The sequence below is a fragment of the Cydia splendana genome, chromosome 16 (genome assembly GCF_910591565.1).
Source record: "Cydia splendana chromosome 16, ilCydSple1.2, whole genome shotgun sequence".
In the NCBI taxonomy this organism is placed as follows: Eukaryota; Metazoa; Arthropoda; class Insecta; order Lepidoptera; family Tortricidae; genus Cydia; species Cydia splendana.
The window spans coordinates 18,509,545-18,532,000 of NC_085975.1; the positions used below are offsets into that span (position 1 = coordinate 18,509,545).

General features: G+C 38.8%; 1 protein-coding gene across 1 annotated transcript; it reads right to left on the reverse strand.

Moving 5' to 3' along the window:
• Positions 1-1,644: 1,644 nt before the first annotated feature.
• Positions 1,645-22,456, reverse strand: LOC134798405 (guanine nucleotide-binding protein subunit beta-5). Its single transcript, XM_063770822.1, has 7 exons — positions 21,970-22,456; positions 21,298-21,434; positions 19,934-20,052; positions 18,173-18,380; positions 17,280-17,472; positions 3,426-3,706; positions 1,645-1,796 (listed from the first exon to the last, which is right to left on the reverse strand). The coding sequence occupies exons 1-7, from the start codon at positions 22,118-22,120 to the stop codon at positions 1,785-1,787; spliced, it is 1,101 nt and encodes a 366-aa protein (XP_063626892.1). The 5' UTR covers positions 22,121-22,456; the 3' UTR covers positions 1,645-1,784.

Sequence of the window (22,456 nt, forward strand, 5' to 3'; positions counted from 1 at the left end):
AATATATCTACAGGCAAAGTGTATAAAGACACATTTTTTATATTTTCAACCATGATCTTGTGTAGATATTATTGACATCTTTGTTGGTGTACTATTTGTTGCCAATTGCACATGACGAGATCACCGCTTGTATTCATAAAGAAAATTACATTCGATAGGGTTGGTGGTCGGTGATAATGCCCAAATAAAAGTCAAGTGAAAAATATATATAAATAAATAAAAAATCCAAATATCTTGGCTTGCAAATGTTGCAAAATGATCAAGCCAAAAAATTGCCTGTATTTGTTTTTTTTTTGTTTTAATTTTCATAGTTATCCTGAAGAAATTGAGGCAACTACAAAAATAATATAGACACAACTATAGTGATTTATGTATATTTTGAAGTAACTTGAACATTTCGTCAGATGACAACCAAAACCACAGAATAAATAATAGTATTAGGTACAGAAGGTTCACTCTCTAACAAAACGCGTCTATTACGACAGATATGACCGCAAGGTGGCGCAAGCGCGAGCAGGCGTCCGTTCCGTAGCGGTGCGCGGCAACCACTACTGCTAGACACCAAAATTGGTGTGGGCCGCATGTACTTATAGCGACGCGACGAAATCGCGGAGTGAGCCACGCCTGACATAACTCACTAATTATTACTGTGACAAAATTCACAAGTTAAGAGCCATAGTGAACCGTGCTAGTATCTATCAAAATAAGGTTAATTTTTTTGAAATTTTGTATTTTCGGTTGTCACCTGACGATTTGCTCTCCAAAAACCGAACTTAAATGTTTTTAGTGAAATAGAACTGCTAAAATAGAGCACTAAGAACTTAGCCGTGTTTGGGCTAACTGTTATTCCTTTACTTTTTTAAATTAATATTCACTATGGCCAATAAATTATCTGTTTTGGTAAGTTCATTTTCTATGTATTATTAAGTACAGTCAGCAGCAGAAGTTGCTAAGCGGGCGAGGTGTTTAAAATTACTTTTCTCAAAAATGGACGGCAAAGTCGACTTTGCCGTTTAAAAAATAGGTTGCGAAGCGCGTAGTTTATGGTCAGTCAAAAATTAAAAAGTTAAAAACATTGCAGTCTCGATTTTGGGACTGCAATGTTGCATACAAATTCCATTATTTGTCGAGTTCCAAACTTTTTAAAAGTTGAAATGGCCATATCAAATGAAGGCACAGGCCCATTAAACAGCCAAACAGATGATTAGTACCGCGACTATTTAGCTGTCTCAAATAGGTTGGCGTATTTTCGGCAGAAAAATACACTTTTATTTTTTAATAAAAAATAATAAAAAGGCGGCAAAGCTAATTTTTTCAATTGTTTCTACTTTTTTCTGTGAAAATATATACGTAAGAAAGTTGCTTTTGTAAAATATTTCTATGATATTTATATTTCTTGCACCATTTTTGAGAAAAGCACTATATATGACTCGGCTGGAAGGCTACTTGCTGGCTTCGGATTCAATTAAACGGACTCCCAAGGTCGTCCGTTTAAAGCGAATCCTCAGCCTGCAAGTAGCTACTTCCGAGCCTCGACAATAATGTACTATTGACGCGCCCTTATTCTCTGAACAATAATGTCGCGTCAAGATTTTGAACACCTCGCCCGCTTAGCAACTATTTCTGCTGACTGTACGGTATTCATTTCCATTTGACTTATAATGGGCAGTAACCGCCGACCGTCCTACACACGTATATTATGTTACATTGCACGATCGGCCGAGGCCGCTTACTCTAGCTACGTATTGGAATAAATATCAACACCGGGAAGAGAAGAATGCTGCTTACGCCCAGATCTGAAAAAAAAAATCAGGTTAAATATTGACAAACGTATTGGCTATGCCTGAAGTCGGTGGTAGGGGACTAGGGGTTGGTGGTAAGCGACGCCAATGCACGAACGTGGTGAAAATATGAACTTTCGTGGGATGACATCTTCATATTATTTGGTATACAGAGTACACACACCCTGCGCCCGCAGAGTAGCCCGCAGAGCAGCGTCCTGTATAGTCGCTATAACCCTTAGTTTTCCAGTCAATTTACAACCGAATTTGTCTGGTTTTGTAATTAAAAGACAGTTATAATGGGCAGATTGGGTATGTAAATTGGCCAATTAAATTGTCATTCTCATTTATATAAAAACAAGAGCTTAATAATGCGACCGAGGCTCTGGCGTTGTTACTATACATTCGAATGAATATACTAGGAGCGCATAAATTATGCAGCGCCATCTGGTGCTAGTTGCACGCGCGACACTCTATGCTCATGGCCACAGAGTACACACACACTCTGTGCCTGCAGAGCGTCCCAAGCGCTGCTGTATAGTCGCTATAGCCAGCAACGAATCGGTCGACTAATCGACACTATTGCAAATGGAGATATAGTTGACACTTACCCTCAGCGTGGAATCCCAAGAGGCTGTCGCTAACGCGGCGCCATCTGGTGCTAGTTGCACGCGCGACACTATGCTCGTGACCACAGAGTACACACACACTCTGTGCCCGCAGAGCGTCCCAAGCACTGGCTGTATAGTCGCTATAGCCAGCAACGAATCGGTCGACTAATCGACACTATTGCAAATGGAGATATAGTTGACACTTACCCTCAGCGTGGAATCCCAAGAGGCTGTCGCTAACGCGGCGCCATCTGGTGCTAGTTGCACGCGCGACACTATGCTCGTGACCACAGAGTACACACACACTCTGTGCCCGCAGAGCGTCCCAAGCACTGGCTGTATAGTCGCTATAGCCAGCAACGAATCGGTCGACTAATCAACACTATTGCAAATGGAGATATAGTTGACACTTACCCTCAGCGTGGAATCCCAAGAGGCTGTCGCTAACGCGGCGCCATCTGGTGCTAGTTGCACGCGCGACACTATGCTCGTGACCACAGAGTACACACACACTCTGTGCCTGCAGAGCGTCCCAAGCGCTGCTGTATAGTCGCTATAGCCAGCAACGAATCGGTCGACTAATCAACACTATTGCAAATGGAGATATAGTTGACACTTACCCTCAGCGTGGAATCCCAAGAGGCTGTCGCTAACGCGGCGCCATCTGGTGCTAGTTGCACGCGCGACACTATGCTCGTGACCACAGAGTACACACACACTCTGTGCCTGCAGAGCGTCCCAAGCGCTGCTGTATAGTCGCTATAGCCAGCAACGAATCGGTCGACTAATCAACACTATTGCAAATGGAGATATAGTTGACACTTACCCTCAGCGTGGAATCCCAAGAGGCTGTCGCTAACGCGGCGCCATCTGGTGCTAGTTGCACGCGCGACACTATGCTCGTGACCACAGAGTACACACACACTCTGTGCCCGCAGAGCGTCCCAAGCGCTGGCTGTATAGTCGCTATAGCCAGCAACGAATCGGTCGACTAATCGACACTATTGCAAATGGAGATATAGTTGACACTTACCCTCAGCGTGGAATCCCAAGAGGCTGTCGCTAACGCGGCGCCATCTGGGGCCAACTGCACGCGCGACACTCTATGCTCATGGCCACAGAGTACACACACTCTCTGTGCCCTCAGAGCATCCCAGGCGCTGGCTGTATAGTCGCTATAGCCGGCGAAGAGCAGACGGCCGGAGAGCGACCAGTCGACGCTGTTGACGCCGAAGATGATGGAGTCCTTGGCGTAGCGCGCCACCTCGCGGTCGGCGCGCAGGTCGAACAGGCGGCACGCCGCGTCGTCCGCGCCTGCAACCAATAGATACTACATTACATATGGAGCTCGATCGGAAGTCCCACGGAATAAGAGCGTTTTCACATTGTCCGATCCGATATCGGATGTAGGATCCTACATCCCCGTAGTCAGGCTGCGAGGGCGCGCCCGGGCGCCGTCTTTAGCCGTCATGCACACTATAATAAACATTATGCTTACACATACGCACACAATAGTAGTTTGTGTTACAAGGGATCAAAATGATATATTTCCGTCAAGGGCGTACATTGAATCCTGAATGAAGCGATGGATTCTAAAGTAGAATCCTGAGCGTAATGAGGGATTCAAGTGTTAACGCCCAAGAAGAAATAATTTTGATACCGTGTGACACATACTGCTTTTCACATCAACTATGAGGAAAATATTTTTTTTTTAAAGTGGTAACACACTATCGCACCGCACCGCGACCTTGGTGCGTCGCACACATAAGTGAGAGCGAGAAACAGATATCTGTTTCTCGCTCTCACTTATGGGTGCGACGCACCAAGGTCGCGGTGCGGTGCGATAGTGTGTTACGGCCAGGGACCGGAACCGGTTACCTTAACCGGGGTTTTTCATAGGGTTATTTTAGAAGTGGTTATAAAAACCCCTACCATAACGGTAACCGTCTGATAAGGTAACACTTTGATTCGGTAACCGTATCAGATCGAGTTAACCTCGGTTACCGGTAACCGAAATAAAAACCCAGTCGATTCAGTTACCTCATAATAAGGTTTTGAACCAGTTCAAACGATTGTAATCTTTACGCACACTTAAATTGAACTTATTATTGAATAACCTTGGTTGGCATGGGCGGTCTATTAAGTCTCCAGCACAAACACGTTTTTTTGTCGGTAACTTCGCTTATTGTCAATTCAAACAATATTGTACTTTGAGTCCTTAAGCTAAAATTGAAAACATTATTGAGCGATTACAGTATTATTTTGGAGCGACAGCCGCAGCGCGGCCATTCCTTTGTTAGGGCGAGCGAAGCGAGCCCTATCACTATTCGATAAACTATGCATTCTTGTGGTACACTTTACGGAAAAACTATCGCACTGTTAGGTTTGAAATTTAACATAGTAATTTAAATTCATGTCTAGATGTGTTATCAAACATAAAAATATAATTTTATAAACCTAAAAAAATAAAATAAAGGAATAACACTTTGTATTACTACTAGCGCCATCTGTTAGAAAAATTATGAATTAAATTTCGTGCTAATGTACTATGTGCTAACAATGATGAATACAAAAGTGGGTTAAAATTTTGGATTCTGACTAATCGCGCTTCGCACGGTTGGTTCCCAATTTAGCAATGAAGTTTCTGTGAACCGATCAGTCATGTTGTGTTAGCAAACTTAAGGGTACTTTCAGTTCGAGAAACAGTTTTAGTGTTACTATTCCTTGGAACTGCCACAATTATAAATAAAGATAAGCATATTAGGTAATACAAATTTCAGTGACTTAAGGGGCCCACTGATTAACAGTCCGCCGGACGGTATCGGCCTGCCAGTCACAACAAAATTTTGAGAGTTCCGAACAACTGACAGGCCGATACCGTCCGGCGGACTGTTAATCAGTGGGCCCCTTTAGGGCCGATACAGACGGACTACAACCCGACTGCGACTTGTATGGAAACTGCACGCCGACTGCACGCCAATTGCAACGTCGGCGTGCAGTTCAACAAAATGACCCAGAACCCTGGCAGTACCCAGTGGAACTCAGGTTTGGTGCAACATAGGCTCACGCTGTTTTAGTAATTCGAGACGTCTTGATGACAATTATGAGCACTTTGGGAGAGCAGTACCCAAGATAGAGCTGATTCTGAACCCTGGTTGTACCTAGCGGAACTCAGGTTTGGTGCAACATAGACAAACGCTGGGTTGGACATCCGACTCGTCATGATGATCACTTGGTAGAGCAGTACCCAAGATACCTGATGCTGAACCCTGGCAGTACCTTAGTGGAGCTCGGGTTTTATACAACATAGGCACACGCTGTTTTGGTCATCCGACTCGTCTTGAAGAGCACTTAGGAGAGTAGTACCCAAGATAGAGCTGACGCTGAACCCTAGCTGTACCTAGTGGAACTCAGGTTTGGTGCAACATAGGCACACGCTATTTTAGTAATTTGACACGTCTTGATGAGCACTTGGGAGAGCAGTACCCAAGATAGAGCTGATGCTGAACCCTGGCTGTACCTAGCGGAACTCAGGTTTGGTGCAACATAGGCACACGCTGTTTTAGTAATTTGACACATCTTGGTGAGCACTTGGGAGAGCAGCACCCAAGATAGAGCTGTAGCTGAACCCTGGCAGTATTTAGTGGAACTCAGGTTTGTTGCAACATAGGCATACGCTATTTTGGTCATCTCACTCGTCTTGATGAGCACTTAAGAGAACAAATTATACGTAAGTTTATGTGCGGAGCAGGATGATTACCGCCAGTAGGTGTCCAGACGGGATAGTTTTACGCTCAATTGTGTGGTATGGACGCATAAATAAATTCAAGGACATTGGCTCGCTGACCCAACATTATGTAGGAAAGCCAGTTGGCTCCCTTACAAAAACTACTGGGCGACCGTGTAGGATGTAATAAACGCTTATGAAATTGTATATTACGTGGGGATGATATTGGCAATTTGATTTTGTCGTCTGGACACGTTTTTAATGGACAAAGTAAAAGCTGTAACAGACAGGCGTATCGGACAGCGACCGGGGTCCGGTCAGTATATTTTTTTTTCTTGCTCTCACTTATAGCTGCGTCCTTAACGGATTTAATTCGTACCCACTCGATCGAACATGAAACAAGCCTCGGACTGGATCAAAGTCGCGGTCCGGTACGTTTAGGTAGAAAAACTCCGCGAGCCCTTACAAAGCTCTGCTTTTTGCTAGTTTATCTTTATACCTGTGTGTGTTCTTATTGTTTTTGTTCATTTCGGAGCAATTCTAGTTTGGAATTTTTAGAAAAGGGCTTGCTATCCTAGCAATATCTGCTATTATTTAGTTATATTTTTAATGCTACTTAGATATTATTTTTCTATTTTCGGGTTCAAACTTGGTATGTACCTACAGATTAAAGACTGATTTAAGGAAAAATTTTATGCTAACTAGTAATTTTACTGGTAGGTATAGTTTATCTTTAGATAGAGTGATTAAAAAAAACACTTTGTGATAAAGATACATGCGTTGGCGGATTGTGGTAGTGTGGTAGATATTTAACCATTGTTGACAAATGACATAATAGTTATTATGAGCTTATTTTATAATAAGCAATTACTTTTAAACGTTTTCAGATGCGGTGAGTTGTGTCAGCTAAAAGTCGTAATTTACCTTGTTTTGCTTAATGCAGCGAGCAGAAAAAAAAATATATATTATCTATTGCAGTGATAACCTTATTTTAATACTTCAAATCTTTCATAAATACCAGAATTCATTATATTTATTAAGTATCTGTAACATTAGTAGGTGAAATAATTTTGATTAAATTAAATAGATACATACTTAGTAAGCAGTGTTGGGCATTCAAGAATAAAATCATTATTTGAATAAGAATTCCTAAGAATAAAATCATGTTGATTTTATACCCGTCAAAATTATGCAAATAAAAAAATTAATAAGAATAATCTCATTCTTAACACATTCAATACCACTAAGTGCTACGGGTTACGCTCGTGGCGCGTAGCCACGGTTTCGTCGTATGTAGCGCGTAGTCGCTACGAACAGTGTACCCGACAGTCGGGTTCTTGGTGTTGAATGTGTTAATCAAGTAAATGTAATCATGATTTTATATTCTTAATAATATTCCTGGATTAAAGCGTAGTCTGGGTGCCGTATAGGTAGAAGTAAATAATAATAGTTTCTTGTCTAATTTATACCTAATATTATTCAATAAAATCTTAAGAATTTAATTTACTGCCGCATAGTCTTTGTATTGGTCGATACCCGTATTGCTTTTAATGTGATAACTAAATCATCAGGTACAATTCAGTCTCAGGTCTGATCGGATGGTGGATAGCGAAACACTTCAATGGCTCACTGTGCCTAATTTAATGTAAAAAATAAAATACCGGCCAAGTGCGAGTCGGACTCGCGCAGGAAGGGTTCTGTACCATTACGCAAAAAACAGCAAAGAAATCACGTTTGTTGTATGGGAGCCCAACTTATATATTTATAATATTCTGTTTTTAGTACTTGTTGTAATAGCGGCAACAGCAATACATAATCTGTGAAAATGTCAACTGCCTAGCTATCACGGTTCATGAGATACAGCCTAGTGACAGGCAGACGGACAGCCGAGTCTTAGTAATAGGATCCCGTTTTTACCTTTCGGGTACGGAACCCTAAAAAAGATGTTTTTAAAGGTATGATAAGGAATAGCTCGATATGGTGTATTCCTATTTCTCTCCGCCGGGCACAGATGGGAATAGGCACTTCATTTAAATCATTCCCATATATATGTCCCCACCTCATGTATCGCGGCGGTCACGTTGGGCAGGAACAAATGGGGAAAGTATTCATGATTTTCTCTGTTTTCGAATGATGTTTAGTATGTAGTTTCAGTGTCCGAGTTACTACCGAGACTCATTGTGTTTTTAAAAGTTCAGCTGATATTTAAAATTTGCATAAACAAAATAAACAAAATAAACAAAATAAACAAAATAAACAAAATAAACAAAACAAACAAAACAAACAAAACAAACAAAACAAACAAAACAAACAAAACAAACAAAACAAACAAAACAAACAAAACAAACAAAACAAACAAAACAAACAAAACAAACAAAACAAACAAAACAAACAAAATAAACAAAATAAACAAAATAAACAAAATAAACAAAATAAACAAAATAAACAAAATAAACAAAATAAACAAAATAAACAAAATAAACAAAATATACAAAATAAATATAAAATAAACTACATTAATAAAATGAATATTATTGATAAAATATTAATAAAATAATTATTATTAATAAAATAAATATCAATAATAAAATAAATGAATTATAGTAAATAAATAAACAAAAAAGTTAAAACAAAATTAAGAAAATTAACAAAGTTAACAATTAATAAATTCACTTTTTTTTTTAGTATTTTACTGACGACCAAGGACCGGAAACCCCCTCTTTACGCTTAATCCTATCCATTCGGTAACCCAATCGATTCGGTTACCGTATCATTCGGTAACCCTATCATGCTGTTACCTGATTGTAATGGTAAGCTTATTGAAACGGTAACCCTAACCTTTAACCGAGTTAATCTCAAAACCCCATCGCGATAGGGTTTTTGTTAGGGGTTTTTAACAGGTTTTTATTCAGTTATGGTAACCTTTATTATCGGTTGCTTATAGGTTTGCTACATCCGTATTTAGTGATGTGCCGTCAGTAAAATACAAAAAAAAAATAGTTCATTTATTAATTGTTAACTTTGTTAATTTTCTTAATTTAGTTTTTTTTTTACTTTTTTATTTATTTACTATAATTGATTTATTTTATTAATATTATTTATTTTATTAATGTAGTTTATTTGATTAATAATATTCATTTTATTAATGTTATTTACATTATTTATTTTGTTTATTTTGTTTATTTTGTTTGTTTTGTTTGTTTTGTTTGTTTTGTTTGTTTTGTTTGTTTTGTTTGTTTTGTTTGTTTTGTTTGTTTTGTTTGTTTTGTTTGTTTTGTTTGTTTTGTTTGTTTTGTTTGTTTTGTTTGTTTTGTATGTTTTGTATGTTTTGTATGTTTTGTATGTTTTGTATGTTTTGTATGTTTTGTTTGTTTTGTTTGTTTTGTTTGTTTTGTTTGTTTTGTTTGTTTTGTTTGTTTTGTTTGTTTTGTTTGTTTTGTTTGTTTTGTTTGTTTTGTTTGTTTTGTTTGTTTTGTTTGTTTTGTTTGTTTTGTTTGTTTTGTTTGTTTTGTTTGTTTTGTTTGTTTTGTTTGTTTTGTTTGTTTTGTTTGTTTTGTTTGTTTTGTTTGTTTTGTTTGTTTTGTTTGTTTTGTTTGTTTTGTTTGTTTTGTTTGTTTTGTTTGTTTTGTTTGTTTTGTTTGTTTTGTTTGTTTTGTTTGTTTTGTTTGTTTTGTTTGTTTTGTTTGTTTTGTTTGTTTTGTTTGTTTTGTTTGTTTTGTTTGTTTTGTTTGTTTTGTTTGTTTTGTTTGTTTTGTTTGTTTTGTTTGTTTTGTTTGTTTTGTTTGTTTTGTTTGTTTTGTTTGTTTTGTTTGTTTTGTTTGTTTTGTTTGTTTTGTTTGTTTTGTTTGTTTTGTTTGTTTTGTTTGTTTTGTTTGTTTTGTTTGTTTTGTTTGTTTTGTTTGTTTTGTTTGTTTTGTTTGTTTTGTTTGTTTTGTTTGTTTTGTTTGTTTTGTTTGTTTTGTTTGTTTTGTTTGTTTTGTTTGTTTTGTTTGTTTTGTTTGTTTTGTTTGTTTTGTTTGTTTTGTTTGTTTTGTTTGTTTTGTTTGTTTTGTTTGTTTTGTTTGTTTTGTTTGTTTTGTTTGTTTTGTTTGTTTTGTTTGTTTTGTTTGTTTTGTTTGTTTTGTTTGTTTTGTTTGTTTTGTTTGTTTTGTTTGTTTTGTTTGTTTTGTTTGTTTTGTTTGTTTTGTTTGTTTTGTTTGTTTTGTTTGTTTTGTTTGTTTTGTTTGTTTTGTTTGTTTTGTTTGTTTTGTTTGTTTTGTTTGTTTTGTTTGTTTTGTTTGTTTTGTTTGTTTTGTTTGTTTTGTTTGTTTTGTTTGTTTTGTTTGTTTTGTTTGTTTTGTTTGTTTTGTTTGTTTTGTTTGTTTTGTTTGTTTTGTTTGTTTTGTTTGTTTTGTTTGTTTTGTTTGTTTTGTTTGTTTTGTTTGTTTTGTTTGTTTTGTTTGTTTTGTTTGTTTTGTTTGTTTTGTTTGTTTTGTTTGTTTTGTTTGTTTTGTTTGTTTTGTTTGTTTTGTTTGTTTTGTTTGTTTTGTTTGTTTTGTTTGTTTTGTTTGTTTTGTTTGTTTTGTTTGTTTTGTTTGTTTTGTTTGTTTTGTTTGTTTTGTTTGTTTTGTTTGTTTTGTTTGTTTTGTTTGTTTTGTTTGTTTTGTTTGTTTTGTTTGTTTTGTTTGTTTTGTTTGTTTTGTTTGTTTTGTTTGTTTTGTTTGTTTTGTTTGTTTTGTTTGTTTTGTTTGTTTTGTTTGTTTTGTTTGTTTTGTTTGTTTTGTTTGTTTTGTTTGTTTTGTTTGTTTTGTTTGTTTTGTTTGTTTTGTTTGTTTTGTTTGTTTTGTTTGTTTTGTTTGTTTTGTTTGTTTTGTTTGTTTTGTTTGTTTTGTTTGTTTTGTTTGTTTTGTTTGTTTTGTTTGTTTTGTTTGTTTTGTTTGTTTTGTTTGTTTTGTTTGTTTTGTTTGTTTTGTTTGTTTTGTTTGTTTTGTTTGTTTTGTTTGTTTTGTTTGTTTTGTTTGTTTTGTTTGTTTTGTTTGTTTTGTTTGTTTTGTTTGTTTTGTTTGTTTTGTTTGTTTTGTTTGTTTTGTTTGTTTTGTTTGTTTTGTTTGTTTTGTTTGTTTTGTTTGTTTTGTTTGTTTTGTTTGTTTTGTTTGTTTTGTTTGTTTTGTTTGTTTTGTTTGTTTTGTTTGTTTTGTTTGTTTTGTTTGTTTTGTTTGTTTTGTTTGTTTTGTGTTTTGTTTGTTTTGTTTGTTTTGTTTGTTTTGTTTGTTGTTTGTTTTGTTTGTTTTGTTTGTTTTGTTTGTTTTGTTTGTTTTGTTTGTTTTGTTTGTTTTGTTTGTTTTGTTTGTTTTGTTTGTTTTGTTTGTTTTGTTTGTTTTGTTTGTTTTGTTTGTTTTGTTTGTTTTGTTTGTTTTGTTTGTTTTGTTTGTTTTGTTTGTTTTGTTTGTTGTTTGTTTTGTTTGTTTTGTTTTGTTTGTTTTGTTTGTTTTGTTTGTTTTGTTTGTTTTGTTTATTTTGTTTATTTTGTTTATTTTGTTTATTTTGTTTATTTTGTTTATTTTGTTTATTTTGTTTATTTTGTTTATTTTGTTTATTTTGTTTATTTTGTTTATTTTGTTTATTTTGTTTATTTTGTTTATTTTGTTTATTTTGTTTATTTTGTTTATTTTGCTTATTGTTTCTTTTGTTTATTTTATTTATTTTGTTTATTTTATTTTTTATTTTTTTAAATATATTTTTTTTATTTAATTTATTTATTATATTCTGTTTTTAGTATTTGTTGTAACAGCAGCAACAGAAATACATAATCTATGAAAATTTCAACTGCCTAGCTATCACGGTTCATGAGATACAGCCTGGTGACAGATAGACGGACAGCGGAGTCTAAAAAAATACTACATACATTACTACCTACTACTACCTATTTCCTTTTACTCTTTCGGGTTTAAAAATAATCCCGTGAATTGTTGTTGAAAGTTTTGTTGGAATGTAGAAAGCATACTAAGTTGGGCTAAAATTTACTTGAATACGAAGAAGAACAAACACAGGAATTTTATTCTTAATCCAATAGATTTGAATTAGAATAGTTCTTGCACTCGTTATTTTAGAATAAAATGAAAGTTAATAAATCATGTCACTTTTATTTAAATGAAAAATAAAAAACGGAATATTTATTCCTAATGTAGGATTATTCTAAATAACGTCTTATTAAATTAGAATGTTATACTCAATTAATTTAACTTTTGTAGTACAATGTATAAAATTAGTAAAATGAATTTCACCCCTCTTTTCAACGGTCGGATTGATTTGAATTTTTTTTAGCGTAATAGATTATATTGTGATAGATATGTACATTTTTTTGGAGCCTTCGAAACGGCGATGATAATTTGATAATGAAACTACATATAAAGTAAACTGCGAAATTATAATTATGATGGTTCAATGTATATTCCTTTGCCAATTAAGTATGTCGTATTTTGTTTATTATTCTTATCAGCCTTGAGGTCTTTACGTATGCTATCTCTTTCACACCTACGGAAAGTGAATGAGATAGCAAATTACATCAGGTAAGAAAATAGTCCTACGCTTATCACTAGATTTGCTGAATGTCGCAGATCGCAGCATGAATTGTATTGTATTATTTGCTGTGTTTCCACTTGAGACCGTCATTTATTACTCATTGGCAATAACAATAAGATTAAGTCGTGGCGTGGTGAATTTTTTGTCAGCATTTGCTAAACGGGACTTAATCGCGTATTTAAGTTTTAAGATTTACCTCCGACGTTTCGAGGACGGCGTTGTCCCCGTGGTCTCGGAGAAGACTGGCTCAAGTTGACATCAACATCTTCTAGCCGCGCGAGTTTTTCGAACTACCCGCACTTGGTCTTGTTTATCAGTTTGATAATGTTTAATAATCGTGAAAGTTTAAATCAGAGCATTTGCTAAACACGTGCGGTAGGCAGTGTGTCAAACGATATTAATACCTATTCATTTCCGTCTAATAATGAGTACAAAAATTTTAAATATCATCAATATCAGCTGAACTTTTAAAAACACAATGAGTCTCGGTAGTAACGCGGACACTGAAACTACATACTAAACATAATTCGAAAACAAAAAATCATGAATACTTTCCCCATTTGTTCCTGCCCAACGTGACCGCCGCGATACATGAGGTGGGGACATATGGGAATGATTTAAATGAAGTGCCTATTCCCATCTGTGCCCGGCGGAGAGAAATAGGAATACACCATATCGAGCTATTCCTTATCATACCTTTAAAAACATATTTTTTAGGGTTCCGTACCCAAAGGGTAAAAACGGGATCCTATTACTAAGACTCGGCTGTCCGTCTGCCTGTCACTAAGCTGTATCTCATGAAGCGTGATAGCTAGGCAGTTGACATTTTCACAGATTATGTATTGCTGTTGCCCCTATTACAACAAATACTAAAAACAGAATATTATAAATATATAAGTTGGGCTCCCATACAACAATCATGATTTATTTGCTGTTTTTTGCGTAATGGTACAGAACCCTTCCTGCGCGAGTCCGACTCTCACTTGGCCGGTATTTTATTTTTTTACATTAAATTAGGCACAGTGAGCCATTGAAGTGTTTCGCTATCCACCATCCGAGCAGATCAGCTGAATTGTACCTGATGATTTAGTTATCAATCATAGTACAAAGACTATGCGGCAGTAAATTAAATTCTTAAGATTTTATTGAATAAAATTAGGTATAAATTAGACAACTATTATTATTTACTTCTATCTATACGGCACCCAGACTACATTTTAATCCAGGAATATTATTAAGAATATAAAATCAAGATTACATTAACTTGATTAACCCTTCGGGTGGCAGCACCTCCGGTTGACCGGTAGGACAAATGGCGCGGCCATTTTTTTAAATATGCCTCGGCGTGGCAGAGGCCGCGAGAAGGTTCGGTCATAACAAGCCCGTAATTGGCAGAGACCGTCTCGCGGCCTCTGGGCGACGCTGCATTTCGCGCCTAAAATAAAACCGTTAAAACTATGCCTTGCTTGCTCACTCTTGCAAGATGCATTCGTCAATAAACAAGGATGGTATTCCCTAACGGTCGAATTCCCGCGTAAAACAAAGTTTGTTAGAAATGACGTGATGTTCCTGCCCTACCTCGCCCATTACGCGCCGACCGTCGTCGAGCCGCGAACATTCAAACAGAATACGCACTGATAAAAAGTGAAATAAACTGTGTAATCGTGTTAAATGTATTGTTTTGTCATAAAGACTGCTTTTTCTACAATCAATTGTTTTATTTCGTAACTATACGTATTTTTACATGAAAGTAGAAAAAAATTGGTAATATGAGATTAGAACAAGTCTAGCATAATTCACATAAATAGAATAGAATTCATTGGTATACAATCAAATAACCCATTTTATGCTGAATTCAGTGATATATAGTTTGTATATATCATTCATAGTTTTTTTTTGGGAAACGGTCATATTTCTAACACGCGCCAAATTCGCGATGATCACCCGTTGAGGCCCCGCCACTTGACGTATATTTTTCCAAAATGGCTGCGCCACTCAACCGGCTTGTTATGTCTGTCCGTCTCGCGGCCACCGCCACTTACCGTAGAGACCTCGAGGAGGACAATGCCACTCGAAGGGTTAAGAATGAGATTATTCTTATTAAATTTTTTATTTGAATAATTTTGACGGGAATAAATCAACATGATTTTATTCTTAGGAATTCTTATTCAAATAATGATTTTATTCTTGAATGCCCAACACTGCTTACTAAGTATGTATCTATTTAATTTAATCAAAATTATTTCACCTTTCCAATGTTACAGATACTTAATAAATATAATGAATTCTGGTATTAATGAAAGATTTGAAGTATTAAAATAAGGTTATCACTGCTATAGATAATATATATATTTTCTGCTCGCTGCATTAAGCAAAACAAGGTAAATTACGACTTTTAGCTGACACAACTTACCGCATCTGAAAACGTTTAAAAGTAATTGCTTATTATAAAATAAGCTCATTATTAGGTATTATGTCATTTGTCAACAATGGTTAAATATCTACCACAATCCGCTAACGCATGTATCTTTATTACAACGACATTTTTTTAATCACTCTATCTAAAGATAAACTATAACTACCAGTAAAATTACTAGTTAGGTTAAATTTTTTCCTTAAATCAGTCTTTAATCTGTAGGTACATACCAAGTTTGAACCCGAAAATAGAAAAATAATATCTAAGTAGCATTAAAAATATAACTAAACAATAACAGATATTGCTAGGATAGGATGGTGTTTACTCGCAGGAAGCCCATTTCTAAAAATTCCAAACTAGAACTGCTCCGAAATGAGCAAAAACAATAGGAACACACAGGTATAAAAGTATAAAGATAAACAAAGGAATGGCCGCGCTGCGGCTGTCGCTCCAAAATAATACTGTAATCGCCCAATAATGTTTTCAATTTTAGCTTAAGGAGTCAAAGTACAATATTGTTTGAATTGACAATAAGCGAAGTTACCGACAAAGAAACATGTTTGTGCTGGAGACTTAATAGACCGCCCATGCCAACCACGGTTATTCAATAATAAGTTCAATTTAAGTGTGCGTAAAGATTACAATCGTTTGAACTGGTTCAAAACCTTATTATGAGGTAACTGAATCGACTGGGTTTTTATTTCGGTTACCGGTAACCGAGGTTAACTCGATCTGATACGGTTACCGAATCAAAGTGTTACCTTATCAGACGGTTACCGTTATGGTAGGGGTTTTTATAACCACTTCTAAAATAACCCTATGAAAAACCCCGGTTAAGGTAACCGGTTCCGGTCCCTGCTGACGACACGTCACTAAATACGGATGTAGCAAACCTATAAGCAACCGATAATAAAGGTTACCATAACTGAATAAAAACCTGTTAAAAACCCCTAACAAAAACCCTATCGCGATTGGGTTTTGAGATTAACTCGGTTAAAGGTTAAGGTTACCGTTTCAATAAGCTTACCATTACAATCAGGTAACAGTATGATACGGTTACCGAATGATACGGTAACCGAATCGATTGGGTTACCGAATGGATAGGATTAAGCGTAAAGAGGGGTTTTCCGGTCCTTGGTTACGGCCTTTAGTGTTGACACTACAGTGTTGCCACTTTTTAATTTCTATTCTTTTTTGCCAGGCTGTACATACGATGTTCATAGTTAATTATATTAATATTTTATAATGGCAATGAAATGTCGTTGAACAGAAAAGTACCACTTTGATCCCTCCTAGCAGGGAAGAAAAATCCATTTTGTGATTAGGTGATGTAAAAACAAATATGATCGGTCCGACAGCTGACGGGGGGCTCCGACATTATCGGAAGATCCGGAAGCGCCTGTTCAGTCCGTCATAATCCGTGGATGCAACTGGCCTTAAGTGTGTCACTTACCGGTGGCTAAAGCGTCCCCCCCGGGATGGAAGCGCACGCTGGTGACGTCGGAGCGGTGCGTGTCGAAGGCCTGCACGGCGGCGCCGGAGCGCATGTCCCACACGAGCACGGCGCGGTCGGCGCCGCCCGACGTTAGTGTCACTTACCGGTGGCTAAAGCGTCCCCCCCGGGATGGAAGCGCACGCTGGTGACGTCGGAGCGGGGCGTGTCGAAGGCCTGCACGGCGGCGCCGGAGCGCATGTCCCACACGAGCACGGCGCGGTCGGCGCCGCCCGACGTTAGTGTCACTTACCGGTGGCTAAAGCGTCCCCCCCGGGATGGAAGCGCACGCTGGTGACGTCGGAGCGGTGCGTGTCGAAGGCCTGCACGGCGGCGCCGGAGCGCATGTCCCACACGAGCACGGCGCGGTCGGCGCCGCCCGACGTTAGTGTCACTTACCGGTGGCTAAAGCGTCCCCCCCGGGATGGAAGCGCACGCTGGTGACGTCGGAGCGGTGCGTGTCGAAGGCCTGCACGGCGGCGCCGGAGCGCATGTCCCACACGAGCACGGCGCGGTCGGCGCCGCCCGACGTTAGTGTCACTTACCGGTGGCTAAAGCGTCCCCCCCGGGATGGAAGCGCACGCTGGTGACGTCGGAGCGGTGCGTGTCGAAGGCCTGCACGGCGGCGCCGGAGCGCATGTCCCACACGAGCACGGCGCGGTCGGCGCCGCCCGACGTTAGTGTCACTTACCGGTGGCTAAAGCGTCCCCCCCGGGATGGAAGCGCACGCTGGTGACGTCGGAGCGGTGCGTGTCGAAGGCCTGCACGGCGGCGCCGGAGCGCATGTCCCACACGAGCACGGCGCGGTCGGCGCCCCCCGACGCGAACGTGTCGCCCGTGTCCGACGGCGCCAGGTCCAGCGCCAGCACGTCGGCCGCGTGGCCCTGGAGGGAAATTATCTATTATTAGATCGGTTTTCAGAAGGGTCGCAAGTTTAATTTTTTTTGAACGCGGTGTTTTTTTTTTCTATTATAAAATATGACTGACTTATCCTTAACTTATCTTATTATCAGCATCAGACTTATTCTTATTTCAGGAATCAAGCACAGGCTGGTTGTACCAATACCAATAGAAAACAGCATAATTATGTCTTGCCAGATCTAAAGTAAATCTTTTTTCTTTGCAATTTAGTACGTATGGTGCTATTTTTTTATGATTTACATTTAAAGAACTTTATTTACCTTTTAGAAATATAAGAAAAATCATGAAATCGTCCAAGGGAGAATTTTACTTTATGATGATGATTGATGACGTAAAAAAAATTAGTCAACTTGGAAGGAACATTGTATAATCCAGATCGAATCCAGACTGACAAATATGACATCTTTAACTTGCTATTATACACCCCCTACTTCAAGATAATCTATGACATACCTGGAAGGTCTGCAGCAGTTGACCGGACTCCACGTCCCACAGCGCAGCAGAACTGTCCCCAGATCCAGTCAACATCTGTCTGTCCGTGCGCGGGAACAGAACAGATGAGACTCATGAGACGTAGGACGTGTGCGTCGCGACAGTGCGCTTGCAGGTAGCGCCCTCTTCTTTGGACCTATTACACCACCTACTTTAAAACCTATGATTTACCTGGAAAGTCTGCAGCAGTTGACCGGACTCCACATCCCAGAGGGCTGCAGACCCGTCCCCAGAGCCGGTTAGTAACTGTCTGTCAGTGCGTGGGAACAGAACAGATGAGACGTAGGACGTGTGCGTCGCGACGGTGCGCTTGCGGGTGGCACCCTCTTCTTTGTTCTCTTCTCCGAGAGGAAACACTGTCACTTTGTTGTCGAGGCCGCTGTGGACAAGGTTAATGCGTTATTGGCAGTGTTCTGTGCTGATGTTTTATTAGTTCATTACATGGGATAGGTGAATAGGCTGCTGATACAGTTGCCATCAATATATCGGAGCGGCCAAGGTGCTCACAAATATCTGAACACGCCTCTATTGTTTATAAATTTGAAAAGTCCGGAAGAAATGCAAAAAGTTAAGCAAAACTATACACCATTTTGTACGTCCTGGCCAGTTACATAGCTTTCGGGAAATGACCGTATCCTGGTCACGGCACCAAATTGTAACTAACCTTTTGGGTTTACTAACGAATGGGCCAAAAACGTTTCCCAAAGTATCACATCCCAAACTATGTTTCCCAAATTATCATTTCCCAAAAAAACGTTTGGCAAAACAACTTATCGCAATTTTTTTGTTAGCAATAGTCTTTTTTGGCAAGTTATTGTTTAGCAAATAATTACTTGGACAAGTTTCATTTTACCAAGTATTATTTAGTCAAATGTATCGTTAAGCATAACTTACATGTCCCAAAATATTGCATGGCATACAACATTGGCATTAACATACCAATAGAGGGCTTGCGGTATTTTTATTTTTGCTTTCATTTGAAATACTTAATCCCGACCTTGGTTTTTTTAACATTTTGGTTATGTTTTCCGCAAACGGATGTGATTTGTTGAACCATAAACATTATAATGTCTAAGAAAAAAAAACCGACTTCTATGGGGGCCGGTGAAAGATTATTGTACATAGTTGGTGCACTACATAGAAAAGGAGGTAAAACCACCCACTTTTCTAGTAGCATTTTGTTTCTGTAAGGCTCGCAGTTCTAACCTAACCTAACCTATTTTTGTTCAGTTCTGTGAGGATCGCAGTTCAAACCTAACCTAACCCACTTAACGGCGCGCGCAGTGCAGTGTCCCGTACACGGTTTGAACGGGCTATTAAGTTTTACATCATTATACTGTATACAGTACATTTTATGGTTTAGGTATCATAGTGAGGTTTTCCGGGTCAAGGTCCGGGTCCAGGTCCAAGTGAAGGTCCAGGTCCAGATAAGAGCCCGGATCCAGGTCCAGGGCCAGCTCCGGGTCCGAGTCTAGGTCCGTCGGGTCCGGGTCCGAACCGGGTCAGGGTCCGAACCGGGTGCGGATTTAAATAGAGATGCCTATTTGCCAAATTAGCGAGTGGCAATTTGACCAAACATGTTTTTGGAATATAATATTAGCCAATAAAAAACCTTTGCTAAATAAGTTTTTGTCCTAATAATATTTGACAAAGTAAAATCATGCCAAATGATAATTTGACCAAATAAATTATATGCGAAGTGTAACTTTGCTAAAGGTTCCTTTGGGAAATGAAACTATTGCGATAAGTTTGTTGGGAAGTGAAATTTGGCGAAAGGTATTTGGCCCAAACGAAAGTACACCAACCTTTTGTCTTGTAATTTTCTTTCCTAGAATACCAAATTTACCCCATTGATTGCCCCAAATTTAATTGCACACAAAACAGCTCAGATGGCGCTGCAATTGCAAGTCTTTCAACAATAAGAGCACTCACCCCGCAGCCACCATGTTTCCTGAAGGGGCGTAGGCGCAAGCCATGACCCAAGTGCTGGGCATAGCAATAGTCAGCTCCTTGGTTGCTGAGAATGCATCCCAGATGATCACCTTGCCATCCTACAACACAGCAGTTGGTCAATATTCACAGTTATGTGTTAGTGTTTAAGATTAGTCCTCATCTTAAGGAAAAAAGTCAGTTGCTAGTGCAAAATTTTGTTTTAAACTTCTGTGTTAGTTAGTCATCAACGCCATATCAAAAATTGCACGTCAACAAACATGACCATAACGACGACTTGATACGAAGTCGTGGCGTCATGGCGTGTGGGCCACTTTTTATCAAGTCAATATCAAGTCAACGGCGGTGAAAAGGTTAACTCCGTTCGTTCGTTGTGTGCAAATTAGAGATGCAACGGATAGTGGTTTGGCCGGATACCGGATATTCGGCCTGACCATCGGCCGAATATTCGGTATCCGGCCGCCGAATATTCGGCCGGCGGAACTATACCTACATTTCGGTTTTTCAGGTGCGCATTGTGCAGGTTTTGACCTGCTTCGTAGTTGACGTTCGCGCGGACTCATTTCTAGGTTCGAAATGAGTGCGCGTCGTGCAAGTGAGTGGAATGCTTAAATTGTTTTAAAATAATAAACGAGTACGATTATGACCGTCATCGTTTCTTATTCCAATTTTGTTTACTCCAAAATCAAGCAATGTTACTATCCGGTATCCGGCCGGATAGTAGGCCACTATCCGGTATCTGGCCGGATGTTAAAATAATGGCCGGATACCGGATAGTAACCGAATATCCGGTGCATCTCTAGTTCAAATCTTGTAAGCTAAATTAGATCCAATTCCTGACATTTGATTTGGTTCAAGTTTGGTATACTAATGAAAGGTGGCCATAGGAACTAGGTGATAATATTATAAAAGCAGCTTCACTCAGTTGGGGTTTGTCATTATGACTGCCAGTGTCATCATAAGGAAACGCAAAATTAGTGCTAAAAGCTAATTTAGACTCCAGTCATTACATTGAAACGAAAAGTAGAGACAATTCATTAATCTCATTTGGGTATTATCAAACTACACAACGGGACTTAATCGCGTATTTAAGTTTTAAGATTTACCTCCGACGTTTCGAGGACGGCGTTACAATTAGGCGTACGGCGTACAATTTTAGATTATATTAGTATGTTGTCCTATGTGGAACCATGTTGCTGTGCCCTAACAGGGCGTCACATGAACTGCTTATATTTAAGAACACCTGTTCCTGCTATGTGATATGCAATAAACGATTTCAATTTCAATTTCAAATCTCTTTAAGCACAGAAACTAGTTTAGATGATGGCAATACTAAAACTAGGTACCTGTGAGGAGGAGACAATATGGCGTTTGTCCTGCGACCAGTCAGAGCAGAGAACCTTGGCCTGGTGGCCCTTGAGGACCCGCCTCGGCTTCAAGTTGGGGAAATTGATGGCCTCCAGGCGTTCAGCCACACTTGCCACTGCAACAAAGCTGGTATTAAATGATATCCCGTCCTGCAAAAACAATAGGTATGAGGCATTTCATGACCACCTGGCCTGTGGATTTAGGTGCTCGAATAACTTTAAGCACAGACCTTGTGATTTTAAATGAAGCAAAGATGATGTGATGAGCGAGTGATCTAGTCGCAAGTCGCCTATAATTATCAGTGAATTTCCCACTTTTCATTTATTTCTAAGCTTTTATGATATTGTATGCAGACATGTCTGCTTAATGCAAAATTAATTTGAATACATTTTGATGTTATTTTGAATAATAATGTTTTAGGTCAAAAAAAATCTAAAGGTGATTGAGACATTCATTATTATTTATTAATCACTGTTTACATGCAACGAATATTTCTGAAAATGTTACATGTGTATTAGAGTCTTAGCCTTGACAGAAATGTCACCTGTGTACTATCACTATGAAAATATTTAGGTCTAAGCAAGGTCCTAAACAAGTTGAACCACAGGGGTAAGAGATCGCAGAAAGCCTAGGCCGGAAAGTTCACTCACGCGTGACATCGTTGAGCTTCTGTCGTTCCTCCTCTAACTTCTGTTTGAGCGCCTCTGCCTCCCGCAGCAGCGACTCAAGCGTCTCCTCGGGGCTGGCGCCGCCCGCGCCCGCGCCCGCCTGCGGCGCCGCGCCGCCCGTGTCCGCCGCCATCCCCGACAGCCTGCCCCCGAAGCCCCAAGGGCTCACTGGCACATCTCGCCCGAGTAGCACGAACTCCTAGTTATAACAACCGCACCACGGCGCCTGCCTGCGCGGTTCACACCCCGCTTCAGGCGTTCCACTTAACGCTAATCGAACATCACCACACTCCCGCGCCAACTCTGCTCGTTTTCTATCATAAATTACTTTTCAGCGCAATCAATAAAGGTTTTCAGTCAACTTCGATTCGACAAATGTCAAAAGCCGGAAACGAGGTCGCGCCACAGATTGTACAGTTTTTGGGAGACAGCTGTTTGCGCAGAACTGACAGAGTGGAGTTTAAAACTG